The sequence below is a fragment of the Mobula birostris genome, chromosome 13 (assembly GCF_030028105.1).
Source record: "Mobula birostris isolate sMobBir1 chromosome 13, sMobBir1.hap1, whole genome shotgun sequence".
Classification (NCBI taxonomy): Eukaryota; Metazoa; Chordata; class Chondrichthyes; order Myliobatiformes; family Myliobatidae; genus Mobula; species Mobula birostris.
Genome location: NC_092382.1, coordinates 1,041,999 through 1,062,198, shown reverse-complemented (window position 1 = coordinate 1,062,198; position 20,200 = coordinate 1,041,999). Strand labels below are relative to the sequence as shown.

Sequence of the window (20,200 nt, the reverse complement as noted above, 5' to 3'; positions counted from 1 at the left end):
CACAACGGGCGACCCCGGAAGATTCACAGGTGAAGTGTCGCCTCACCTGGAAGGATGTTTGGACAACGGAGAGAGTTCGGCCGTCCGGCCCTTTCACTGTGACACCCCGAACTCCACATCAAATCCGTCCAAACCAATCTGGGTGAACTTTAATGACCAATAAATATAATTCCTCTCAGTGATCAGCTGTCTGAGTGATCCCCTGACTCTGAGAGGAAGGGGTGTCTATAGTCCACATTGTCAGGGTGTTGAGTTTACCAGGAGACAGAGACTGCAGGGACGAGAGGTTTTCTGTTGACTAATACACTGTGTGTGGACCCCGCTGGCAATTCTGGCGTTGTGACCCGAATCGAGACAAACACCAGGCTGCCCACTCCACCAACAACACAGCACAGCCGGACACATAACAGGGGACTTTACATCTCACAACACTGGATTCAGTGATGAAACCCGTGATTAATGTTGTTGTCCCACCGAAATCATCAGAAACGTCCATTCAGGTGTTTCTAAATACGAGCGCTCCCCCACAGGTGACGTCACACATGTGCACGCACGCGCCTGACGTCACACATGAGCTCCCCAGACCGAGATCTGCCCTCACGTGCGCCGTGTCTTACGTCACCCGCGCGCTGGAGAGCTCGAGCTTTGTCGGTTTAACGGCTGGGCTACTAATCACGTGACTAGACCCTCCCCACCGCTGTCAAGAGGATTCAGGAGCTGCGCTATTCCCATTGGTGCGAAGCGATGTCAATCACTAGTTACAACCAATAGTAGAGGCGGACCAGCTGAGAGGGCGTTACCCCGCTGAATCAACCTGGCGTCGATCTCTCCGTCAAAGCGAAACAAATCCCAAAGTAAATGTCCGGTTTCTGATTTATTTCCATTTCCCTCCGAGGGAACAAAATCTTTGACATCAGCTGTTGAGAAAATCACCTTTGTTCTGCCCCCATGTGAGATGAGGAGAGGTGAGGTACACCCCAGGTGCGGGACACGGGAAACTGGGTGAGAGTCGGGAAGGGGAATGAGGTGAAATGGCCATCGCAGAGTAATCTTGTGTCCGTCCCGCACAACAACAGGTGGACCCACTTTAGACACTGTCGGGGGGATCACTGACAGAGGAAAGTCAAAGGGGTGAGAGGGGACTAATATCCCAGTGGTCAGGCTCGCTAGTGCTAGTGTGGGGAGAGGGTGATGTGGTTCAAATAAGTTGTAGGGGGAATGGGAGCCAGAATGACAGAACAGATAGTGGGGAGGGTGAATTGACTTTATTACATACATCCTTCATATACATGAGGAGTAGAAATATTTACATTATGTCTCCGACTAAATGTGCAATGTGTAATTTATAGTCATTTATAATAAATAGTTTGTACATAGGACAGTCAATATAACATAGAAATGCAATTGTATCAGCATGAATTAATCAGTCTGATGGCCTGGTGGAAGATGATGTCCCGGAGCCTGTTGGTCCTTTTGCTGTGGTACTGTTTCCTGGATGGGAGCAGCAGGAACAGTTTGTGGTTGTGGTGACTCGGGTCCCCAATATCCTTTGGGCCCTTTTTACACACCTGTCTCTGTAAATGTCCTGAATAGTGGGAAGTTCACATCTACAGATGCGCTGGGCTGTCCGCACCACTCTCTGCAGGTTCCTGTGATTAATGGAAGTACAGTTCCCATACCAGGCAGTGATGCAGCCAGTCAGGATGCTCTCAATTGTGTCCCTGTAGAAAGTTCTTAGGATTTGGGGCCCCATCCCAAACTTCTTCAGCCGTCTGAGGTGAAAGAGGTGCTGTTGTGCTCTTTTCACAACACAGCCGGTATGTACAGACCATGTGAGATCCTCGGTGATGTTTATGCTGAGGAAACTAAAGCTGTTCACCCTCTCAACCCCAGATCCATTGATCTGAATAGAGGTTAGCCTGTCTCCATTCCTCCTGTCGTCCACAATCAGCTCCTTTGTTTTTGTGACCATGAGGGAGAGTTTGTTTTCTTGACACCAGTCAGATGTTGTTCAGACCTCAGATAGAGTCAGCAATCAAATGGTTGAGCATGGTGCGATGAATGTGCTGAGCTGTGTATATCACAATGCAAGAAGCATCGTAGGAAAGCCAGATGAGCTCAGGACAGGGAATTATGATATTGTAGCCATTACTGGGACTTGGTTGTACCCAACAGTCTGAGGGATTTAGAGAAACAAATTTGTGGAGAGATCACAGACCATGCCAAGAAACAAAGGTTGATTCAGTGAATGATTTTAACTTTCCACATATTGACTGGGACTCCCATACTGTAAAAGGACTAGATGGGGTAGAGTTTGTCAAATGTGCCCTTAATCAGTACGTAGAATTCCCGACGTAGAAGTGTGCAATGAGCTGATGATCCAGGGCTGGTGACAGAAATTAGTGATCATAATGCTATGAAATTCAAAGTAAATTTGGAAAAATAGTGGTCTGGACCATGGGTTGAGATTCTAACTTGGAGAGCGGTCAATTTTAACGGTTTCAGAAAGGATCTGACAGGTGTGGTTTAGGACAGGCTGTTTTCTGGCAAAGGAGTCCTTGGTTAAGTGGGAGGCCTTCAGAAGTGAAATTTTGATGGTGCAGAGATTGTACGTGCCTGCAAAATAAAAGTTGAAAGGTAACTGGTGCAGGGAACCTTGGTTTTCAAGAGATATTGAGGCCCCAGATATTTTGTTCCTCCAAATGTCTCAGACTGTTGGCTGCAACCAAGACTGTTAAATGACTACAATATCATAATTCCACCCCCGAGGTCATTCAACTTTTTTTTAGTCGTTTTCTGTTGGTTTCTAAAAGCTTCCCAATATTTTTTGCTCTTTTGTTTGCCCTCTCCTTGGCTTTTATCTTGGCTTTGGCTTCTCATTTCATCCACAGTTGTGTCCTCCTGCCTTTCCAATGCTTCCTCTTCTTTGGGATGTGTCGATCACTCAGCTCCCGAATTGCTCCCAGAAGCTCCAGCCATTGCTACTCCGTTGTCACTCCCAACTTTTCCCTTCCAAACAAGTTTGGCCATCTTATCTGTGATGGAAACATTGAGAAGTTCAGTAAGAAAACAGGATATTTGGCCCATCTAGTCAACACTGAAAGAAACATTTAATCTGTCTAATGAAACTACCTGCACTGGGACCATCGCCCTCCATACCCCCACCATCCAGGCTCCCAAACAAACTTCTTTTAAATGGTGAAACTGAGCTGATATTCACCACTTCTGCATTCCATACTCTCATGGCCATTTCAGTAAAGAGCTTTTCCAAATGTTTCCGATAAATTTTATCCTTCCCCACTTACCTATGACCTCTGGTTGTTATCCCACCCAACCTCAGTGGAAAAATCTGCTCTCATTTACTCTATCTATACCCTCAAAATTTAGTATACTTCTAACAAATCCTCAAAGCAATGTATAATTTCTTGTTTATGTTTGGAGCCTTTTTTGGTGTATAAGATGATGAGGGCATTGATCATGTGGATCGCCAGAGGTTTATTCCCAGGGCTGAAATGGCTAACACGAGGGGGCATAGTTTTAAGGTGTTTGTTAATAGATACCGAGGGGATGTCAGGGGTAAGTTTTTTTACAGAGAGTGGTGGGTGCGTGGAATGCACTGCTGGCTATTTGTGTGAGAGTGTTTCAGTTACTGTGGGGCCAAGAATCCATGCAGCTCAGTGGGAACAGGGAATAATACCAATGGAGAGAGTCAGACTGTGCCAGGTCACAGATTGGAGATGGCAGAAATGCCCCATTCTTAGAGAGACAGGAAGAGCATCAGAGAGTTTGATGGTCATTCCAGATACCAGCACTGTGCCCTGTTAGAAGATGATTTCTCTCGCCAACTTGGGTTGAACTTCACTGTAACAGTGTGATGCCAGATCACACCTTGACAACTGAAGTGACCTCATCTGAAAGGCTGTCCAACACCGTTTGATAGATTTTGTAAATCTTTTTTTTTACAGGTTAAAAATGACAAGGAATTTGTCTACTGGAATCTCGAACACAACACGCCAGTTTTGCTGTCTCTGTCCAGATATTTAAGAAGTGGAGCAAGGGATTCACTCGATCATCCTTCCTGCTCAGACTGTGGGGAGGAATTCTCTCGATCATCAGACCGACTGGCATTCCCATCATTTTACACAGGGGGGAACCCATTCACCTGATCAGACAGAGGGAATGGATTCAGCCTGTCTTCTGAACTGAAGGTACATTAGCAAGTTCACACTGGACGAGGCCATTCACCTGTTGCATGTGTGAGAAGGGATCAGTCGGTCTTTCCACCTGTGGACACACCAGTCAGTTCACACTGGGCGGAGGCTGGTCAGCTGCTGAATTTGTGGGGAAGAATTCACTTGATCATCTGACCTAATGGCTCACCAGTCATTTCATACTGGGAAGTGGCCATTCACCTGCTCAGACTGTGGGAAGGGATTCAATCGGTCATCCCAACTGAAGGTACATCAGCGAATTCACACTGGAGAGAGGCCGTTCACCTGCTCAGACTGTGGGAAGGGATTCACTTGCTCATCTAAACTGAAGTTACATCAACGAGTTCACACTGGAGAGAGGCCGTTCACCTGCTCAGACTGTGGGAAGGGATTCACTTGCTCATCCCCACTGAAGGTACATCAGCGAGTTCACACCGGGGAGAAGCCATTCACCTGCTCGGACTGCGGGAAGGGATTCACTTGCTCATCTAAACTGAAGTTACATCAACGAGTTCACACTGGGGAGAGGCCCTTCACCTGCTCAGACTGTGGGAAGGGATTCACTTTGTCATCTCAGCTACTGGGACACCAGTCAGTTCACACTGGGGAGTGGCCATTCAACTGCCCAGTCTGTGGGAAGGGATGCACTTGCTCATCTAAACTGAAGGTACATCAGCGAGTTCACACCGGGGAGAGGCCATTCACCTGCTCAGACTGTGGGAAGGGATTCATTCGGTCATCTCACCTGCAATCACACCGGTCAGTTCACACTGGGGTGTGGCCATTCACCTGCTCAGTGTGTGGTAAGGGATTCACTCAGTCATCTCTGCTGCAGAGACACCAGCGAGTTCACACTGGTTAGAGGCTGATCGGCTGCTCAGACTTTGGGAAGAGATTCTCTCAGCCAAATCAACCAAATTTGCATCATTGAGTTCACACTGGGGAGAGGCTGTTCACCTGCTGTGAATGTGGGAAAGGATTCATTCAGTTATCTATCCTTATGACACACTACCAGGTTCACACTGGGGAGAGGCTGTTCACCTGCTGTGAATGTGGAAGCGATTCACTCAGTCATCTTGCCGAATGTAACTCTCGCTTCAGCTAGCAGCTTAATATAGGGGGTGATAGCCCCCCAGCCCAGCCAAGCTTAAGAAATCTCGTTTGGGTGGATGCTGTGCGATGTCTCCCCTGTTACAAATCAGTACCCTGAAATAACAAACAGTACACAATATGTGATTAAACGATTGAGCTTTATAATTCTGACTTTGACTATAGGGTTGGTAAAGAAAACAAAAAAAAAGAGCCCACTCTCTCTATTCGCGTCGTCTCATCTCTCCCCAGCAAAAGACCATGAAAATCTCTCTTCCAGGCTCACAAGAGAGAACATTTCTGTCACTGGATAGCCCTGCACTCCAAAACCCTGTTATCTCCAGTCATAACCTAAACATTTCTGCTGCAGAGAAACCGTGATGTTACTATTGTGTCCACTCTTTTTCTGAAAGTTTATTTAAGTAATCTTGTAAATTGTCTGGCAGCCTTTTTGTTTTCTGTTTTTGATTTGTTTTGTCCGTGCTCCACTTGGTACTGTATTTCCTTGGTATTGTTTTATCTTCAATACATTTTGTCTTTGTAAAATTGAAAATTGTTAATAAAGTAATTTTAAAAAAAAGATCCCGGTGTGAGGTGCTCCACTGGTCGAGGTACATGTGTGTGGTGGGAATGGTTATATCTATTGAGGGAGTTGTTCCTGCTTGTTTATCCTGTAATATTATATCCGGATGGTTATTATGGATTATACTATCTGAAATAATGTATTGATTATCATATACTTTGTGAGATTTTGACTCTAAAACTGGATCAGGCTCAAATATATTTTGCCTTAATGAAGTGATGAAGGTCATTCATAAGTTTGTATTTTAAAGCAAGATTCTGGTGAATGATATTTGCCACTTGATTGTAATCAAATTGAGTTCAACTGCTGCAGGATCCTGGAATGTGTTGGATTGTGTCTGATTTCCCTCGATATTCCCCGCATTTATTGCCTTGTTTGTTTGTATTGTACAACGTTTGCAAGTAGTTTTGATTTTTTTCTTATTTTTCTTAACCACCTTGGCCTGTATTTCTGCAAGGAACCCCTCTGTTTCTGGGAAGAGATCTCCAACTCTCAGTCAGGTGCTCGATGCTTCCTTGCCAACAACTGGTCTGCTCAGATCGTTGGGATGTCTCCCATGGAGGGTCGTACTCATTCCACTGGTTAATATTTTCTTCCATAGTGATGATTTATTTTTCTGAGTTAGCCTCTCATTTAAGTTTCTGGTCTGTATTTCTTCTCACAATTGCATATATACACACAGACTGTTAAGTCCGGTTCAGTTTTCGTGAAAATATATACTCCGAAGTTTTATCTGACTGTTGTGTGATTTTTTTTTCAAGTGTGTTATTTCTCTTCCTCCATCTGTCCAAGGTAGTGTTAATCTAAGTGGGTTTGAGTGTAAATAGTCTTTTCTAAAGTTGTCATTTCAGTTCTTATTTATCTTTGTAAATTTTACTGATTGAAATATTTTCATTAAAAAAAGTCAATGTCGGTATTGATGAAAGTGTTTATTGCCTTTGTTGTATTTGTTAACAATTGAGCTCTGTTTGGCAGGTTTTTTTTAAGCCTTGACTAAATTTTGTCAAAGGTTTTCCCTATTTCACACTACTTTCTATTGTCTTTGTTTGTTGATATTCCAAATACGTGGGTATCAAGAGTCCCGATGAAGCATCTTGGCCCGAAATGTTGATTCCCATCCATAGATGCTGCCTGACATACTGAGCTCCTCCAGCACTTTGTGTGTATTTCTCTAGATTTCTAGCATCTGCAGGTCCTCTTGTTTCCCAGATACTTACATGTTTCTTGAAAGAACAAGCTGGTAGTGGGGTTGTGTGGCTCTGTTGGTAAAATACTAAATAAGATCATTCGAAAGACGTGGCATAGGGTTGGAAGGTGTAGAATCTCTGTGGGTGGATTAAGGAACAGCAAATGTAAAAAAAAATCCCTGATGGGAATTGTATAGAGACCTCCAAACAGTAGTATGTTTTCCACAAATTACAATGGGAGATAGAAAATGCATGCCAGAAGGGCAATGTTACATGGGGGATTATCATGCAGGTGATTAGGAAAATGAGGATGGTATTGGTCTCAAGAGGAGGAATTCCTAGAATACCAACAAGATGCTTTTTTAGAGCAGCTCATGGTTGAGCCCTCTTGGGGATCAGCTATTCTGGATTGGGTGCTGTAATGAATTAATTAGGTCACTTAAGTTCAAAGAACCCTTCAGGGCAAGTGATCTTGATATGATAAAATTCATCCTGACATTAGAGAAGGAGAGGCTTGTTACATACCCCGTGACGGGTTAAATGAACCAGCAGCAATAGAGCACACCTGGAGTCTGTTTTTAATGTTAAAAACCACTATTTATTAGTAACTACTTAATATAGTAACTTAAACCAGGCAAATCAAAAGTTAGCAATGTTATGTAAGGAAGTTCAGTTCAATCCTCAGGTTAATTGATGAGAGATGTTTGTGTAACATCTGTGCCCCAATTTACCCCCGTTCGTCTAGGGTGAACAGCCGTCGCCCTGCCACGAGTGCAATACTTCGGTGTAAATACGGTGTAACGCTCCCAACACAAATATCAGACAATACACCAGAGGCGAGTAAGTAATTACAACTTGTTATTTCTTAGTGATGGGTTAGTAGAAACACATAACCTAAAGGCACCAAAGCAGTAAGTTTATCAGTCTGTGCACATAATGTTTTAATACGTTGGAGCTCACACCTCCGGTTCCATCCACAACGACCCTCCGAGCCCTTGGCCACCGTCCGAACCGCCGACTTCCAGTATCCGTCACCCTGGAACCGCTGTCCGCTCCTCACACGTCTGGCCTCCTCGCTCACCTCCCGAAAAAGATGGTGAACTCCCACTCAGCTCAGACATACAAGATAGCATAACAATTCTCCATTGATTAGTTCCACCCGTATCGGCAGGAGGAGGAGAAGATGGCAGCATGACGCAGTGTGCAGCGGCCACTCCGGTGGTGATACCTGTAATCTGTCAAGTAGGGTGCTGTGCACAATCCTGATTTGATGGAGACAGATGTGAGAGCTCGGAGGAACATCTGGAGAAACTTCCGAAATGCCTTCTTCACTGCCGCTTCTACTGTGTGATCCAGAATCTCCGGAGGAGAAGGCCCGGAATCCTCAGCTTTGCTTGTTGCTCGGTGGCCGGGGTGGGGTCGAAGCGCTCGGCAGAGGATGGTGCTCGGAGAGGCTGTATCGGAGGAACTGGTCGGAGTCTCGAAGTTTTCGGACGGACTCAGAGTCGGCTGTGGTCGGTTGCTTCCAATGCATCGGCTGTTGTCGGCACCTGGAGGTTTACGGCAGGGAGAGTTTCTCCCTTTTGCTGCCTGCTATCCGGTGTTGATCGGAACTTAGAGACTTTTTTTTACCGTGCCCATGGTCTGCTCTTTATCAAATTATGGTATTGCTTTGCACTGCTGTAACTATATGTTATAACTATGTGGTCTTGCCAGTGTTAGTCTTTGGTTTGTCCTGTTTTTTTTTTGTGATATCACTCTGGAGGAACATTGTATCATTTCTTAATGCATTCATTTCTAAATGACAATAAACGAGGATTGAGTGTCCTCATAATCTAAATAATCTAACTCAAATATTTCGGCTACAGAAACCCATGACAGCATTAAGTAACATTACAGAGAAGCCATTCTGTTAGCCTGAACAGCTAACACCACAGTTAATGGTAATGAGAGCCTACATTCTCCCCCCACAGAATTCAGTCATGTCCTCATGACACTCAGATAATTTGCCAACCCTTCCTGCAAAACACAGAGCCCAACCCAAGTGCAGAGAGCAGTGACATAACTCCCCGAAACAGTGGAGATCACACCCTGTTCCCTGGGCGTATCAAGGCCAACCTATGTGGGGGGTCCTTACTTCTGTGTGATCTGTGTACTCCCTCCTCGAACTCCTCCACCTCCGACATTACAGGAGACTCATGGAAACTATGAGGCGAACCCTCCTGCGAGCGGTCACCCAAACCCCTCTGCACCTCGGAACCCTCTATCTCTCACTCGGGCCCCACATCATCCTCTCCAATGCCCTGTGGTACCCCTGACGGCCCATCAGTAGCCACCCTTACTCCATCTAACCCAGTGGGGGAAGGGCCAGGAGCCTCCCCCTCAATCACGGGGGCCTCAGCGAACAGCCACATGCACCAGTTGTCCGAGTCATCATCCCCCTCTGAGCGGGCCCGTCTCTCCCGGTGTGGGCTCTTCCTCCATCCCACGTGGACGCAGAGTCCCAGTACTGGGTGCAGCCGGCACCTGGGGCTCCCGTTCCACCTGTACATCTCACCCCAGGGGCGACAGATGATTCCGATGGAGAATCTTGACCGGCCCCTTCCCATCCTCGGGCTGCACTTGGAAAACGGTAAGTCGGGCAACTGACTCTCCACCAGATAGGGTGTGCCCGACCAGCGATCAGCCAACCTGTGCTTCCCAGGAAATCCCAAATTCCTTACGAGGACTCAGTCTGCCGGCAGGAGTTGGGAGAACTTCACTTTCTGGTCACACCTCTTCTTATTTCTCCGATTCTTCTTGGCAGCCGCCTCCCCAGCCAGCTCATAAGCCCTTGCAGCTCCTTCTTCATATCAGACACATACTTCAAGTGAGGCTTCGGCGAAACTTCACCTGCGGCAGTCCCGAGACAGAGGTCAATGGTACCGAGAGCCCTACCTTTGTAACCCAAAGGTGAATGTCGAGAGAAGGCAATTACATTGTTTTCCTCGATGATAAACAGGATAAAAATAGCTGCAGGTTTTATCTCTGTCGTTCCCAGATCCACACACGAAGTATCTCCTACAGTGATCTTCACGGAATATCCTTTTGACACGAGTGGTTACCACAATACCACGCCCGAATTCAGCTACAGGTCATCCCAAAGTGGTGACCACAGGACACTCAACCAGAATCCACGTATGGATTATCACCAAAAGATAGCTGATCACAGGGGTAGCGTGTTCAGGGGGAACTACCACCCAGGCAAGGGTAACACACACAGGTAGATTCCACAGGGTTGCCCCAGTCACACAACGTGATAGCCACTTGTCCAGTTCCACGACATACGAAGTAACTCCAACAGTGATTTGCCACAGGGGTACCGTCTTCCACTGAACTACCACACCCAGGTAAGGGTAAAACAGAAGTGGTATTCACAAACTTTATTCCCCTAACCAGAAACACCCACTCCAGTGGATCAAACTATGTGACAATCACACATTCGTATTCACTGGAATCAATAACCAAACCCACCCTTGTGGGCTGTTGGGAGAGTCCAAACAGTGACCCTTTGTCACTCTGTTCTTTGTTTCAAACCTTCCTCTCCCCTTCTCTGCAACGGCTTCCACCCGCTGCCACTGTGTGCCTGCTTGTGAGAGTCACTTATCAATACCCTGGATCGATACTCAACCCAAATTTCAAACAAATCATTTGTTCCATTCCCCAAGACCTTTTGTTCCATATGTTCCCATGACAACATCCGCAGATGGTCTCCCCTGGTCAAAATAACACTCCACTTTGTTTTGAGAAGTCTCCAAGGCTTGTCTCTCAAAACCACAAACTTAGACCATAAGACCATAAGACAAAGGAGCAGAAGTGGGCCATTCGGCCCATCGAGTCTGCTCCGCCATTTTATCACGAGCTGATCCATTTTCTCCTATTTAGTCCCACTCCCCTGCCTTCTCACCATAACCTTTGATGCCCTGGCTACTCAGATACCTATCAATCTCTGCCTTAAATACACCCAATGACTTGGCCTCCACTGCTGCCCGTGGCAACAAATTCCATAGATTCACCACCCTCTGACTAAAACAATTTCTTCGCATTTCTGTTCTGAAAGGGCGCCCTTCAATCCTTAAGCCATGCCCTCTCGTACTAGACTCCCCCATCATGGGAAACAACTTGTTTATTTTCAAATTCCAAAAACATGATTTAGCAGACTAACATGCACTTTCTCATCAAACTACTGTTCCCTCAGCAAGGTCAAAGGTCCTGAAACCAATCCAGACTTCACAAAAGGACTGAATTCCTTTCCAACCAAATCAGACATTTCAGGTTTTAACTGAGCTTCAACACAATGCTCAGCATCCTGCGGATTTACAGATGCTTCAACAACCTGAACCCAGGCAACTGGGACTGCCTCCTGTTCCAGGCTTTCATCACTAGTCCCAGCTTCCACTTCTAGTTTACCCTGGTCATCCCAGCTACTCTCTTGGAAGCTCTCACCCGAGGTAAACTTAACCTTGTGGGTCAAAACAAGCTCATCTGCTAATCTAGCAGCCTCCTGCAAAATGGCAACATCCTTTTCATCCAGGTACGTCTTCATCTCATCAGGGTCGCACCTTTTAAATTCTTCGATCAAAACCAACTCTTTCAAGTTGTGAACATCCCCATTTACCCCATCGGAGGTACACCAACGACTGAAGTACACAAACTTCTCACTGGCAAATTCCACATACGTTTGGTTCCCAGATTTCCTCAAATCTCTAAACTTTTGTCTGTAAGCCTCCAGAACCAACTCATAAGGCTTGAGCACAGCCTCTTTCACTGAGTCATAATCAGCTGCCTCTTCAAGTGTTAGGGCAGACTACCCTTGCTGGGCTTTCCCCTGAATTACACTTTGTAACATAACAGCCCAGCTGTCTTTCAGCCACCTTCGATTCTGAGCCACTTTTTCAAACTGCAAGAAGGACTTATCAACTTCTGCTTCATCAAATGGAGGTGCCAACTTAACTTCTCGACTGGCACTAAACTTGCCACCAGGATCTGGCACTGAACCTCCTTGTGGCCATCCCTCCACCTCGAATCACCTCTGTCTTTCTGCCTCTTCCCTCTGTTTGTCCGCTTCCTCAGCCTCGGACTGTTTTAGTCGTAACTCATGCTGTCTTTGCTTATCCTCAGCCTCCCTTTTTAATTTTTCTAACGGGAGCTGCAGCTCAGCCCCAGTAGGTTTACTTTCAGCAAACATTTCCAACACATCTCCATCAAACACTTCCTTAGATACATAACACTCCACTATTAATGTCTGTACCTGAGCCTTCCTCATTTTAGTGCTCACCTGAAGTTTTAACTTGTGAGCAATTTCCAACAGCACAACCCTCTTTGCGCCATCCAATGCTTCAGGGGTTGGCTTTGTCAGAAACCCATCAACCTCCATTGCTGCTGATCTTCCACTCAAACAAATCAAAGGAGATTTCCCCAATCAGATCGATCATTAATCAATCAATTCAGCCCCCAACCAATTTCTTCATATCCCGGACGCAGGCCCCAATTATGTTACATAAAAGCAACAGTTTAAATGAACCAGCTGCAATAGAGCACACCTTGAGTCTGGTTTTGATATTATAAACCACTGTTTATTAGTAACTACTTCATATAGTAATTTAAACCAGGTAAATCAAAAGTCAGCAGTGTTACACATCTATATGTGTGTAAATACAATTCCCAAACTCGTTAAAGCTTGGGTGGCAAGAGTTAAAGTCTTACGATGGAAATGTAAGGAAGTTCAGTTCAATCCACGGAATTGGTGTGTGTGAGGAAGGTATTTGTGATCCAAGGTGAAAACCACACTAGGAGAAGAACGAGTAAACAGGTACCGTTGATCTTCCATCGTCAGGCTCCAAATCCACTCTCGAGTTAGCCAAACGCAGCTTATCACTAAGGAGACCGTCTTCGAGGGTAAACTACCACCCAGGCAAGGGTAGACACACCGGTAGCCTCCACAGGGTCAGCCCTTCCACACACCATGACAGCCACTGATCAATTACCCTGATCGATCCTCAACCCTCGCTTGTGGGCACTCGAAAGTTCCACCCAGTGACTCCTCTGTCACTGGCCTCCTTTCACTGACCGGTCGCCGTAACCGGTGTCCCACTGTGTGTCTCTGGGAGAGTCATCTGACCTTGCTTAAATAAACACGCTACAAAGCAACTGTGAACATCGAACTGTCCATCACATAACTCCGCCTCTCTCTCACCATGGCAACCAAGAAGCAACTGTGAACATCGAACTGTCCATCACATAACTCCGCCTCTCTCTCACCATGGCAACCAAGAAGCAACTGTGAACATCGAACTGTCCATCACATAACCCCGCCTCTCTCTCACCATGGCAACCAAGAAGCAACTGTGAACATCGAACTGTCCATCACATAACTCCGCCTCTCTCTCACCATGGCAACCAAGAAGCAACTGTGAACATTGAACTGTCCATCACATAACTCCGCCTCTCTCTCACCATGGCAACCAAGAAGCAACTGTGAACATCGAACTGTCCATCACATAACTCCGCCTCTCTCTCACCATGGCAACCAAGAAGCAACTGTGAACATCGAACTGTCCATCACATAACCCCGCCTCTCTCTCACCATGGTAACCAAGAAGCAACTGTGAACATCGAACTGTCCATCACATAACTCCGCCTCTCTCTCACCATGGCAACCAAGAAGCAACTGTGAACATCGAACTGTCCATCACATAACTCCGCCTCTCTCTCACCATGGCAACCAAGAAGCAACTGTGAACATCGAACTGTCCATCACATAACTCCGCCTCTCTCTCACCATGGCAACCAAGAAGCAGGCAGCAGTACTGCAGACAGTTTCTCTCTCTCTCTCATTTAAAGGCACTGTCCATGTCCACCACAAATCCTTCACCACATTCACAGTAGGTGAACGGCCTCTCTCCAGTGTGAACTCAGTGATGCCCAATTGGTTGATTTGGCTGAGAGAATTTCTTCCCACAGTCTGAGCAGGTGATCAGCCCCTTCCCAGTGTGGACTCGCTGATGTTCCTTCAGTTGAGATGACGTAATGAATCCCTTCCCACAGACAGAGCAGGTGAACGGCTATTTCCCTGTGTGTCAGCAGGTGAAATGACCAATTGAATCCCTTCCCACAGACTGAGCAAGTAAATGGTCACTCCCTAGTGTGAACTGACTGGTGTCTCAGTAGATGAGATGAGCAAGTGAATCCCTTCCCACAGTCTGAGCAGGTGAACGGCCTCTCCCCGGTGTGAACTCGCTGATGTATCTTCAGTTGAGATGACTCTATGAATCCCTTCCCACACACTGAGCAGATGAATGGCCTCTCCCCAGTGTGAACTGACTGGTGTCTCAGTACAGCAGATGACTTTGTGAATCCCTTCCCACACACTGAGCAGGTGAACGGCCTCACCCCAGTGTGAATTCGCTGATGTACCTTCAGTTGATATGACTGAGTGAATCCCTTCCCACAGTCTGAGCAGGTGAACGGCCTCTCCCCAGTGTGAACTCGCTGATGTGTCAGTAGGTGAGCGAACAGTTTGAATCCCTTCCCACAGTCTGAGCAGGTGAACGGCCTCTCCCCAGTGTGAACTCGCTGGTGTACCTTCAGATTAAATGAGCAAGTGAATCCCTTCCCACAGACTGAGCAGGTGAATGGTCTCTCCCTGGTGTGAACTCTCTGATGTACCTTCAGTTGAGATGACTGAATGAATCCCTTCCCACAGTCTGAGCAGGTGAATGGTCTCTCCCCAGTGTGAACTCGCTGATGTGTCAGTAGGTGAGTGAACAGTTTGAATCCCTTCCCGCAGTCTGAGCAGGTGAACGGCCTCTCCCCGGTGTGAACTCTCTGATGTACCTTCAGATTAACTGAGCAAGTGAATCCCTTCCCACAGACTGAGCAGGTGAATGGTCTCTCCCTGGTGTGAACTCGCTGGTGTGCTTTCAGATGAGATGACTGAATGAATCCCTTCCCACAGTCTGAGCAGGTGAATGGCCTCTCCCCAGTGTGAACTGACTGGTGTCTCAGTAACTGAGACGACACAGTAAATCCCTTCCCACAGTCTGAGCAGGTGAACGGCCTCTCTCCCGTGTGAACTCGCTGATGTACCTTCAGTTTACATGATTTAGTGAATCCCTTCCCACAGTCTGAGCAGGCGAACAGCCGATCCCCGGTGTGAACTCGCTGGTGAGCCATTAGGTCAGATAACCGAGTGAAACATTCCCCACAAATTCAGCAGATGACCAGCCTCTGCTCGATGTGAACTGAATGGAGTGTCCACAGGTGGGAAGACTGACTGAATCCCTTCTCACACACAGAACAGGTGAATGGCCTTGTCCCAGTGTGAACTTGCTGATGTACCTTCAGTTGAGATGACCGACTGAATCCATTCCCACTGTCTGAGCAGATGAATGGGTTTCCCCCTTTGCTGACGTAGAGCTGGGATTTTCTTTTATCTACTGTCAATTTAAAGTGCCACAGTCTTAAAGCCATGAAAACATCTTCTGCCCAGATGAATGGTTGGTCTGCACAGCTGTTAAAAGGAATTAAATGAATATTAATATTATTTCATGTTCTTGTCACAGAGTCATAGAAAAGTACAACACAGAAACAGGCCATTTGGCCCATCTAGTTTGTGTTGAACTATTTAAACTGTCTACCCCTGTACCCCTACCATCCAGGTACCTATACAAACCTCTTACATGTTGAAATTGAGCTCGCACGCACCAGTTGGACTGTCTGCTCATTCCACACCTGGATGACCATCTGTGTGAAAAAGTTTCCCCTCATGTTCCCCTTCATGTTTCAACGTCACCCTTAATCCGTGGCCTCTGGTTGGAGTCCCACCAAATCTCAGTGGAAAAAGCCAGCTTGCATTTACCCTAACTATAACCCTCATAATTTTGGCACACCTCCATCAAATCTCCCCTCAATCTTTTACATTCCAAGGAATAAAGCCCCATCCTGTTCAATCTTTCCTTATAACCCAAGTCCTCCAGACCTGGCAACATCCTTGCGAACTTTCCCTGAACTCTTTCAACCTCTTTTACATCTTCCTGTAGGTTGGTGATGTGACAAAGGTGTGCAAAGACTGAGATGTTGACTGTCCTGTGCTATCAGCAGTGGGATCGTCAGTTGATCTGCCACCTGTCTTCAGGAGGAGAGATAAGTAAGACAATGGAGCAACATTTGGAAATGTTAATGAAGAGACGAGAGAGTTTAACGGAAGGAGACACCGGTCTGAGTATTGTCAAGACCGGCTGCTTTGAAACCCTGAACTGTTTGAAGTCTGATGGACAGGCGATACCCCAACAGGGGGGATAAAAAGGGACAGTTTCGCTAAGGCAATAGACACCACTCACGACACCACGAGGTAACGAGACCCTGGAAGCGGTGCGCCCCCACAAGTCGGTGGGAGTTTTGGAGGGCTGGTCGCGGGACCAGCCACAGACGCACAGGGTGGAAAGTTACGGTCGGCGGGAACCAGGTGTGTGGGTCCGCCCTTGCCTGGGTGCTAGGTTCACCGCAGAAGAACGATCGTGTCTGAAACGGAGGGGTCACAGTCGGTGACCTCAGAAGACATTACAAAGGGCTCGCCCGAAAGCTAACTGCGAGGAATATCGAAGGTCTGTTTGGAATCCGATTTGAATATTCATTCGTTCTCGTTCTCTCTCTCTCTCTCTCTCTTCAACGGCACAAAAGCGATTACTGCGAAATGAACTAAATTGAACTCTGTCACTTGTGATTGATCATTTTACCCCTAGACTGCGACAGAGCTTGATTGATCCTATTATCCTAGTTCTGTGTACATGTGTGTTTATTCATTGCTAACCTGTTGCATTTATATCCTTACTATTAGGGTACTGTGTTGCTTATTCCTTTAATAAAACTTTCTTAGTTCCAGTAATCCAGACTCCAACTGAGTGATCCATTTCTGCTGGTTTGGCAACCCAGTTACGGGGTACGTAACAGTGACCAAAACTGGACCCAACACTCCAAATTCGGCCTCACCAATGTCTTGTACAACACCAACATAACATCATCTCCTGTACTCAGTAATTTGGTTTATGAAGGCCAATGTCCCAAAATCTTTCTTTCCATCCCTATCAAACTGTGATACCACTTTCAGTGAAATATAGACCTGTATTCTCAGATTCATTTCTTCTACAATGCTTCTCGGTGCCCGACCAGTCACTGTGAAAGACCAACCCTGGTGGGTCCTACCAAAGTGCAACACTTCACACTTGTCTGCATTAAATTCCATTTTCCATTTCTCAACCCACTTTTCCAGCTGGTTCAGATCACACTGCAAGCCATGATAGTCTTCCTCGCTGTCCACTACACCACCAATCTTGATGTCAGCCACAAATTTGCTGATCCAGCTAACCATGTTAACATCCAGATTACTGACATAGATGACAAACAATAACAGATCCAGCACTGATCCCTGTGGCACACCACTAGTCACAGGCCTCCAGTCAGAGAGGCAACCATCTGCTACCACACAGTGGCTTCTCACAAAGCCAGTGTCTCATCCAATTTACTATCTCATCCTGAATGCTGAGTGACTGAACCTTCTTGACCAACCTTCCATATGAGACTTTGTCAAGTGCCTTGCTAAAGTCCATGTAGACAACATCCACTGCCTTGCCTTCATCCACTTTCCTGATAACTTCCTCAAAAGGCTCTGTAAGATTGGTTAGACATTACCTACCGTGCACAAAGCCATGCTGTCTATCCTTAATCAGTCCACATCTATCCAAGTACTTACAGTATATATCCGGTTCCTGCACACACGTTCCAATAACTTTCCCACTACTGATGTCAAGCTCACCAATGTACAATCTCTTAGTTTATTTTTAGAGCCTTTCTTGAACAGCGGAACAACATTGGCTGTCCTCCAATCCTCCAGTACCTCACCTGTCACTAAGGTTGATTTAAATATCTGCGCATGGGCCCCAACAATTTCTGCACTTGTCTGCCGCAGAGTCCCAGGGAACAACTTGTCAGGCCCTGGGTACTTATCCACGCTAATTTGCCTTAAGACAGCAAACACCTCCACCTCTGTAATCTGTACAGGGTCCAGGAAGTTGATGCTGCTTTGCCTCACTTCTATAGACTCTGTGTCCATCTCCTGTGTAAATATGGATGCAAAAAAAATCTCCCACATCTATTTTGTCTCCTCATATGGATTACCATTCTGATCTTGCAGAGGATTAATTTTTTCCCTTGCAATCTTTTCACTCATAATATATCTGCAGAATCCCTGAGGATTCTCCTTCACTTTGACTGCTGGGGCAACCTCACGCCTTCTTTTATTTCTTTCATAAGTGTTCACTTGAATTTCCTGTACTTCATAAGTACTCCATTTGTTCCTATCTGCCTGTACCTGGTATGCACCTCCTTTTTATTGATCTGGGAGAGGAAAGCCAAAGGGGTGATAGAGCTGTACGGTGGGAGGTAGGGGTAAGGGGGGGGGGTTAAGCTAAAGTTGCAGGGGGAATAGAGCCCTGAATAACAGAACAGATAGTGGAGAGGTTGTGGAGACAGATGTTGTTCAGTCCTCAGACAAATTCAGGAATGAAAAAGTTGAGCATGGTGCAGTGAACATGCTGAGCCCTGTACATTTCAATACAAGGAGCAGTGTAGGAAAGGCAGATGTGTTCAGGGCATGGAACAACACTGAAATTATGACACCAGCATCTGGCAACTGTGGACTGGGACAGGCTGCTTTATGGCAAAGGTGAGCTTGGTAAATTGAGGACTTCAAAGCAAAATTTTGTAAGAACAAAGTGGGTATGTGCTTGTCAGAATAAAAGGTAAAGATAGAAACTGTATCTCTTGGTTTTCAAGTGATATTGAGAACCTGGTGAAGCACAAAATGGAGTTGCATAACAAGGATAGGCAGGTAGGTTCTTATGGAGTATAAGAAATGCAAGAGGACACATAAGAAATAATTCAGGATGGTTGAAAGAAAGCATGAGATTCCCCTCACAGAAGAGATAAAGGATAATCCTCAGGGATTCTGGAGATAGATTAAAAGCAAAAGAATTGCAAGGCACAAAATTGGTCCTCTGGAAGACTGAAGTGGCAATCCACGTGTGGAACCAAAGCAGATGGGGGAGATCTTAAATATTTTTTTCATCTCATTTACTCAGGAGATGGACACAGTGTCAATGAGAGTGTGGAAAAGTGGCATTAAAATCATGGGACCTGTACAGATTAAAGAAAAGGAGATGTTTGCTATCCTGAGGCAGATTAGGGTGGATAAATCTTCAGGGCATGACAAGGTGCTCCCTCGGACCCTACGGGAGGTAGTGCAGAAATTGTTGGGGCCCTAGCAGAGATAATTAAATCATCCTTAGTGACGGGGGATTATCAGAGGATTGTAGGATAGCCAAAGTTATTTCGCAGTTCAACATATAACATAGAAATCTACAGCATATTCCAGGCCATTCAGCCCACAATGATGTGCCAACTATGAAACTTACTCTAGAAACTGCCTGGAATTTCCCTAGCACATGGACCTCTATGTTTCTAAGCTCCATGTACCTATCTAAGAGGCTGTTAAAAGACCCTCTTGTATCTGGCTCGACCACCACTGCAGGCAGTGCATTCCACGCACCCACCACTCTCTGTATAAAAAACTTACCCCTGCCATCCCCTCGGTACCTATTTCCAAGCAGCTTAAAGCTACGCCCCTCATGTTGGCCATTTCAGCCCTGGGAAAAGCCTCTGGCTATCCACATGATCAATGCCCCTCATCATCCTATACACCTAAAAAAGGCTCTAAGCATAAACAAGGAAATCATACATTGCTTTGAGGATTTGTTGGAAGTGTACAAAAGGTATGAGGGTATAGATAGGGTAAATGCAAGCAGCTTTTTCCACTGATGTTGGGTGGGACGACAACCAGAGGTCATGGGTAAGTGACTTCCCCATTTATACAACACAATACAATACAGCACAATACAGGCCCTTCGGCCCACAACGCTGTGCTGAACATTATTTACTTCAGAAATTCCCTAGAGTTCCCCATAGCCCTGTATTTTTCTACACGAAGTGTACCTATCCAGGAGCCTCTTAAAAGACCCTATTATGTTCGGCTTCAT

The 20,200-nt window shown here is 46.1% G+C and overlaps 1 protein-coding gene across 1 annotated transcript in view; it reads right to left on the bottom strand.

Moving 5' to 3' along the window:
• The window catches only part of LOC140207423 (uncharacterized), an 89,731-nt gene that overhangs the window by 18,347 nt on the left and 51,184 nt on the right, over nucleotides 1–20,200 (bottom strand). The window contains exons 3-6 of the mRNA XM_072275948.1: nucleotides 14,248–14,945; nucleotides 11,368–11,770; nucleotides 9,413–9,691; nucleotides 8,019–8,151 (exon numbers count right to left, since the gene is read on the bottom strand). Of these exons, the coding sequence (XP_072132049.1) occupies nucleotides 8,019–8,151; nucleotides 9,413–9,691; nucleotides 11,368–11,770; nucleotides 14,248–14,945 (1,513 nt within the window). The remainder of the gene's footprint in view (nucleotides 1–8,018; nucleotides 8,152–9,412; nucleotides 9,692–11,367; nucleotides 11,771–14,247; nucleotides 14,946–20,200) is intronic.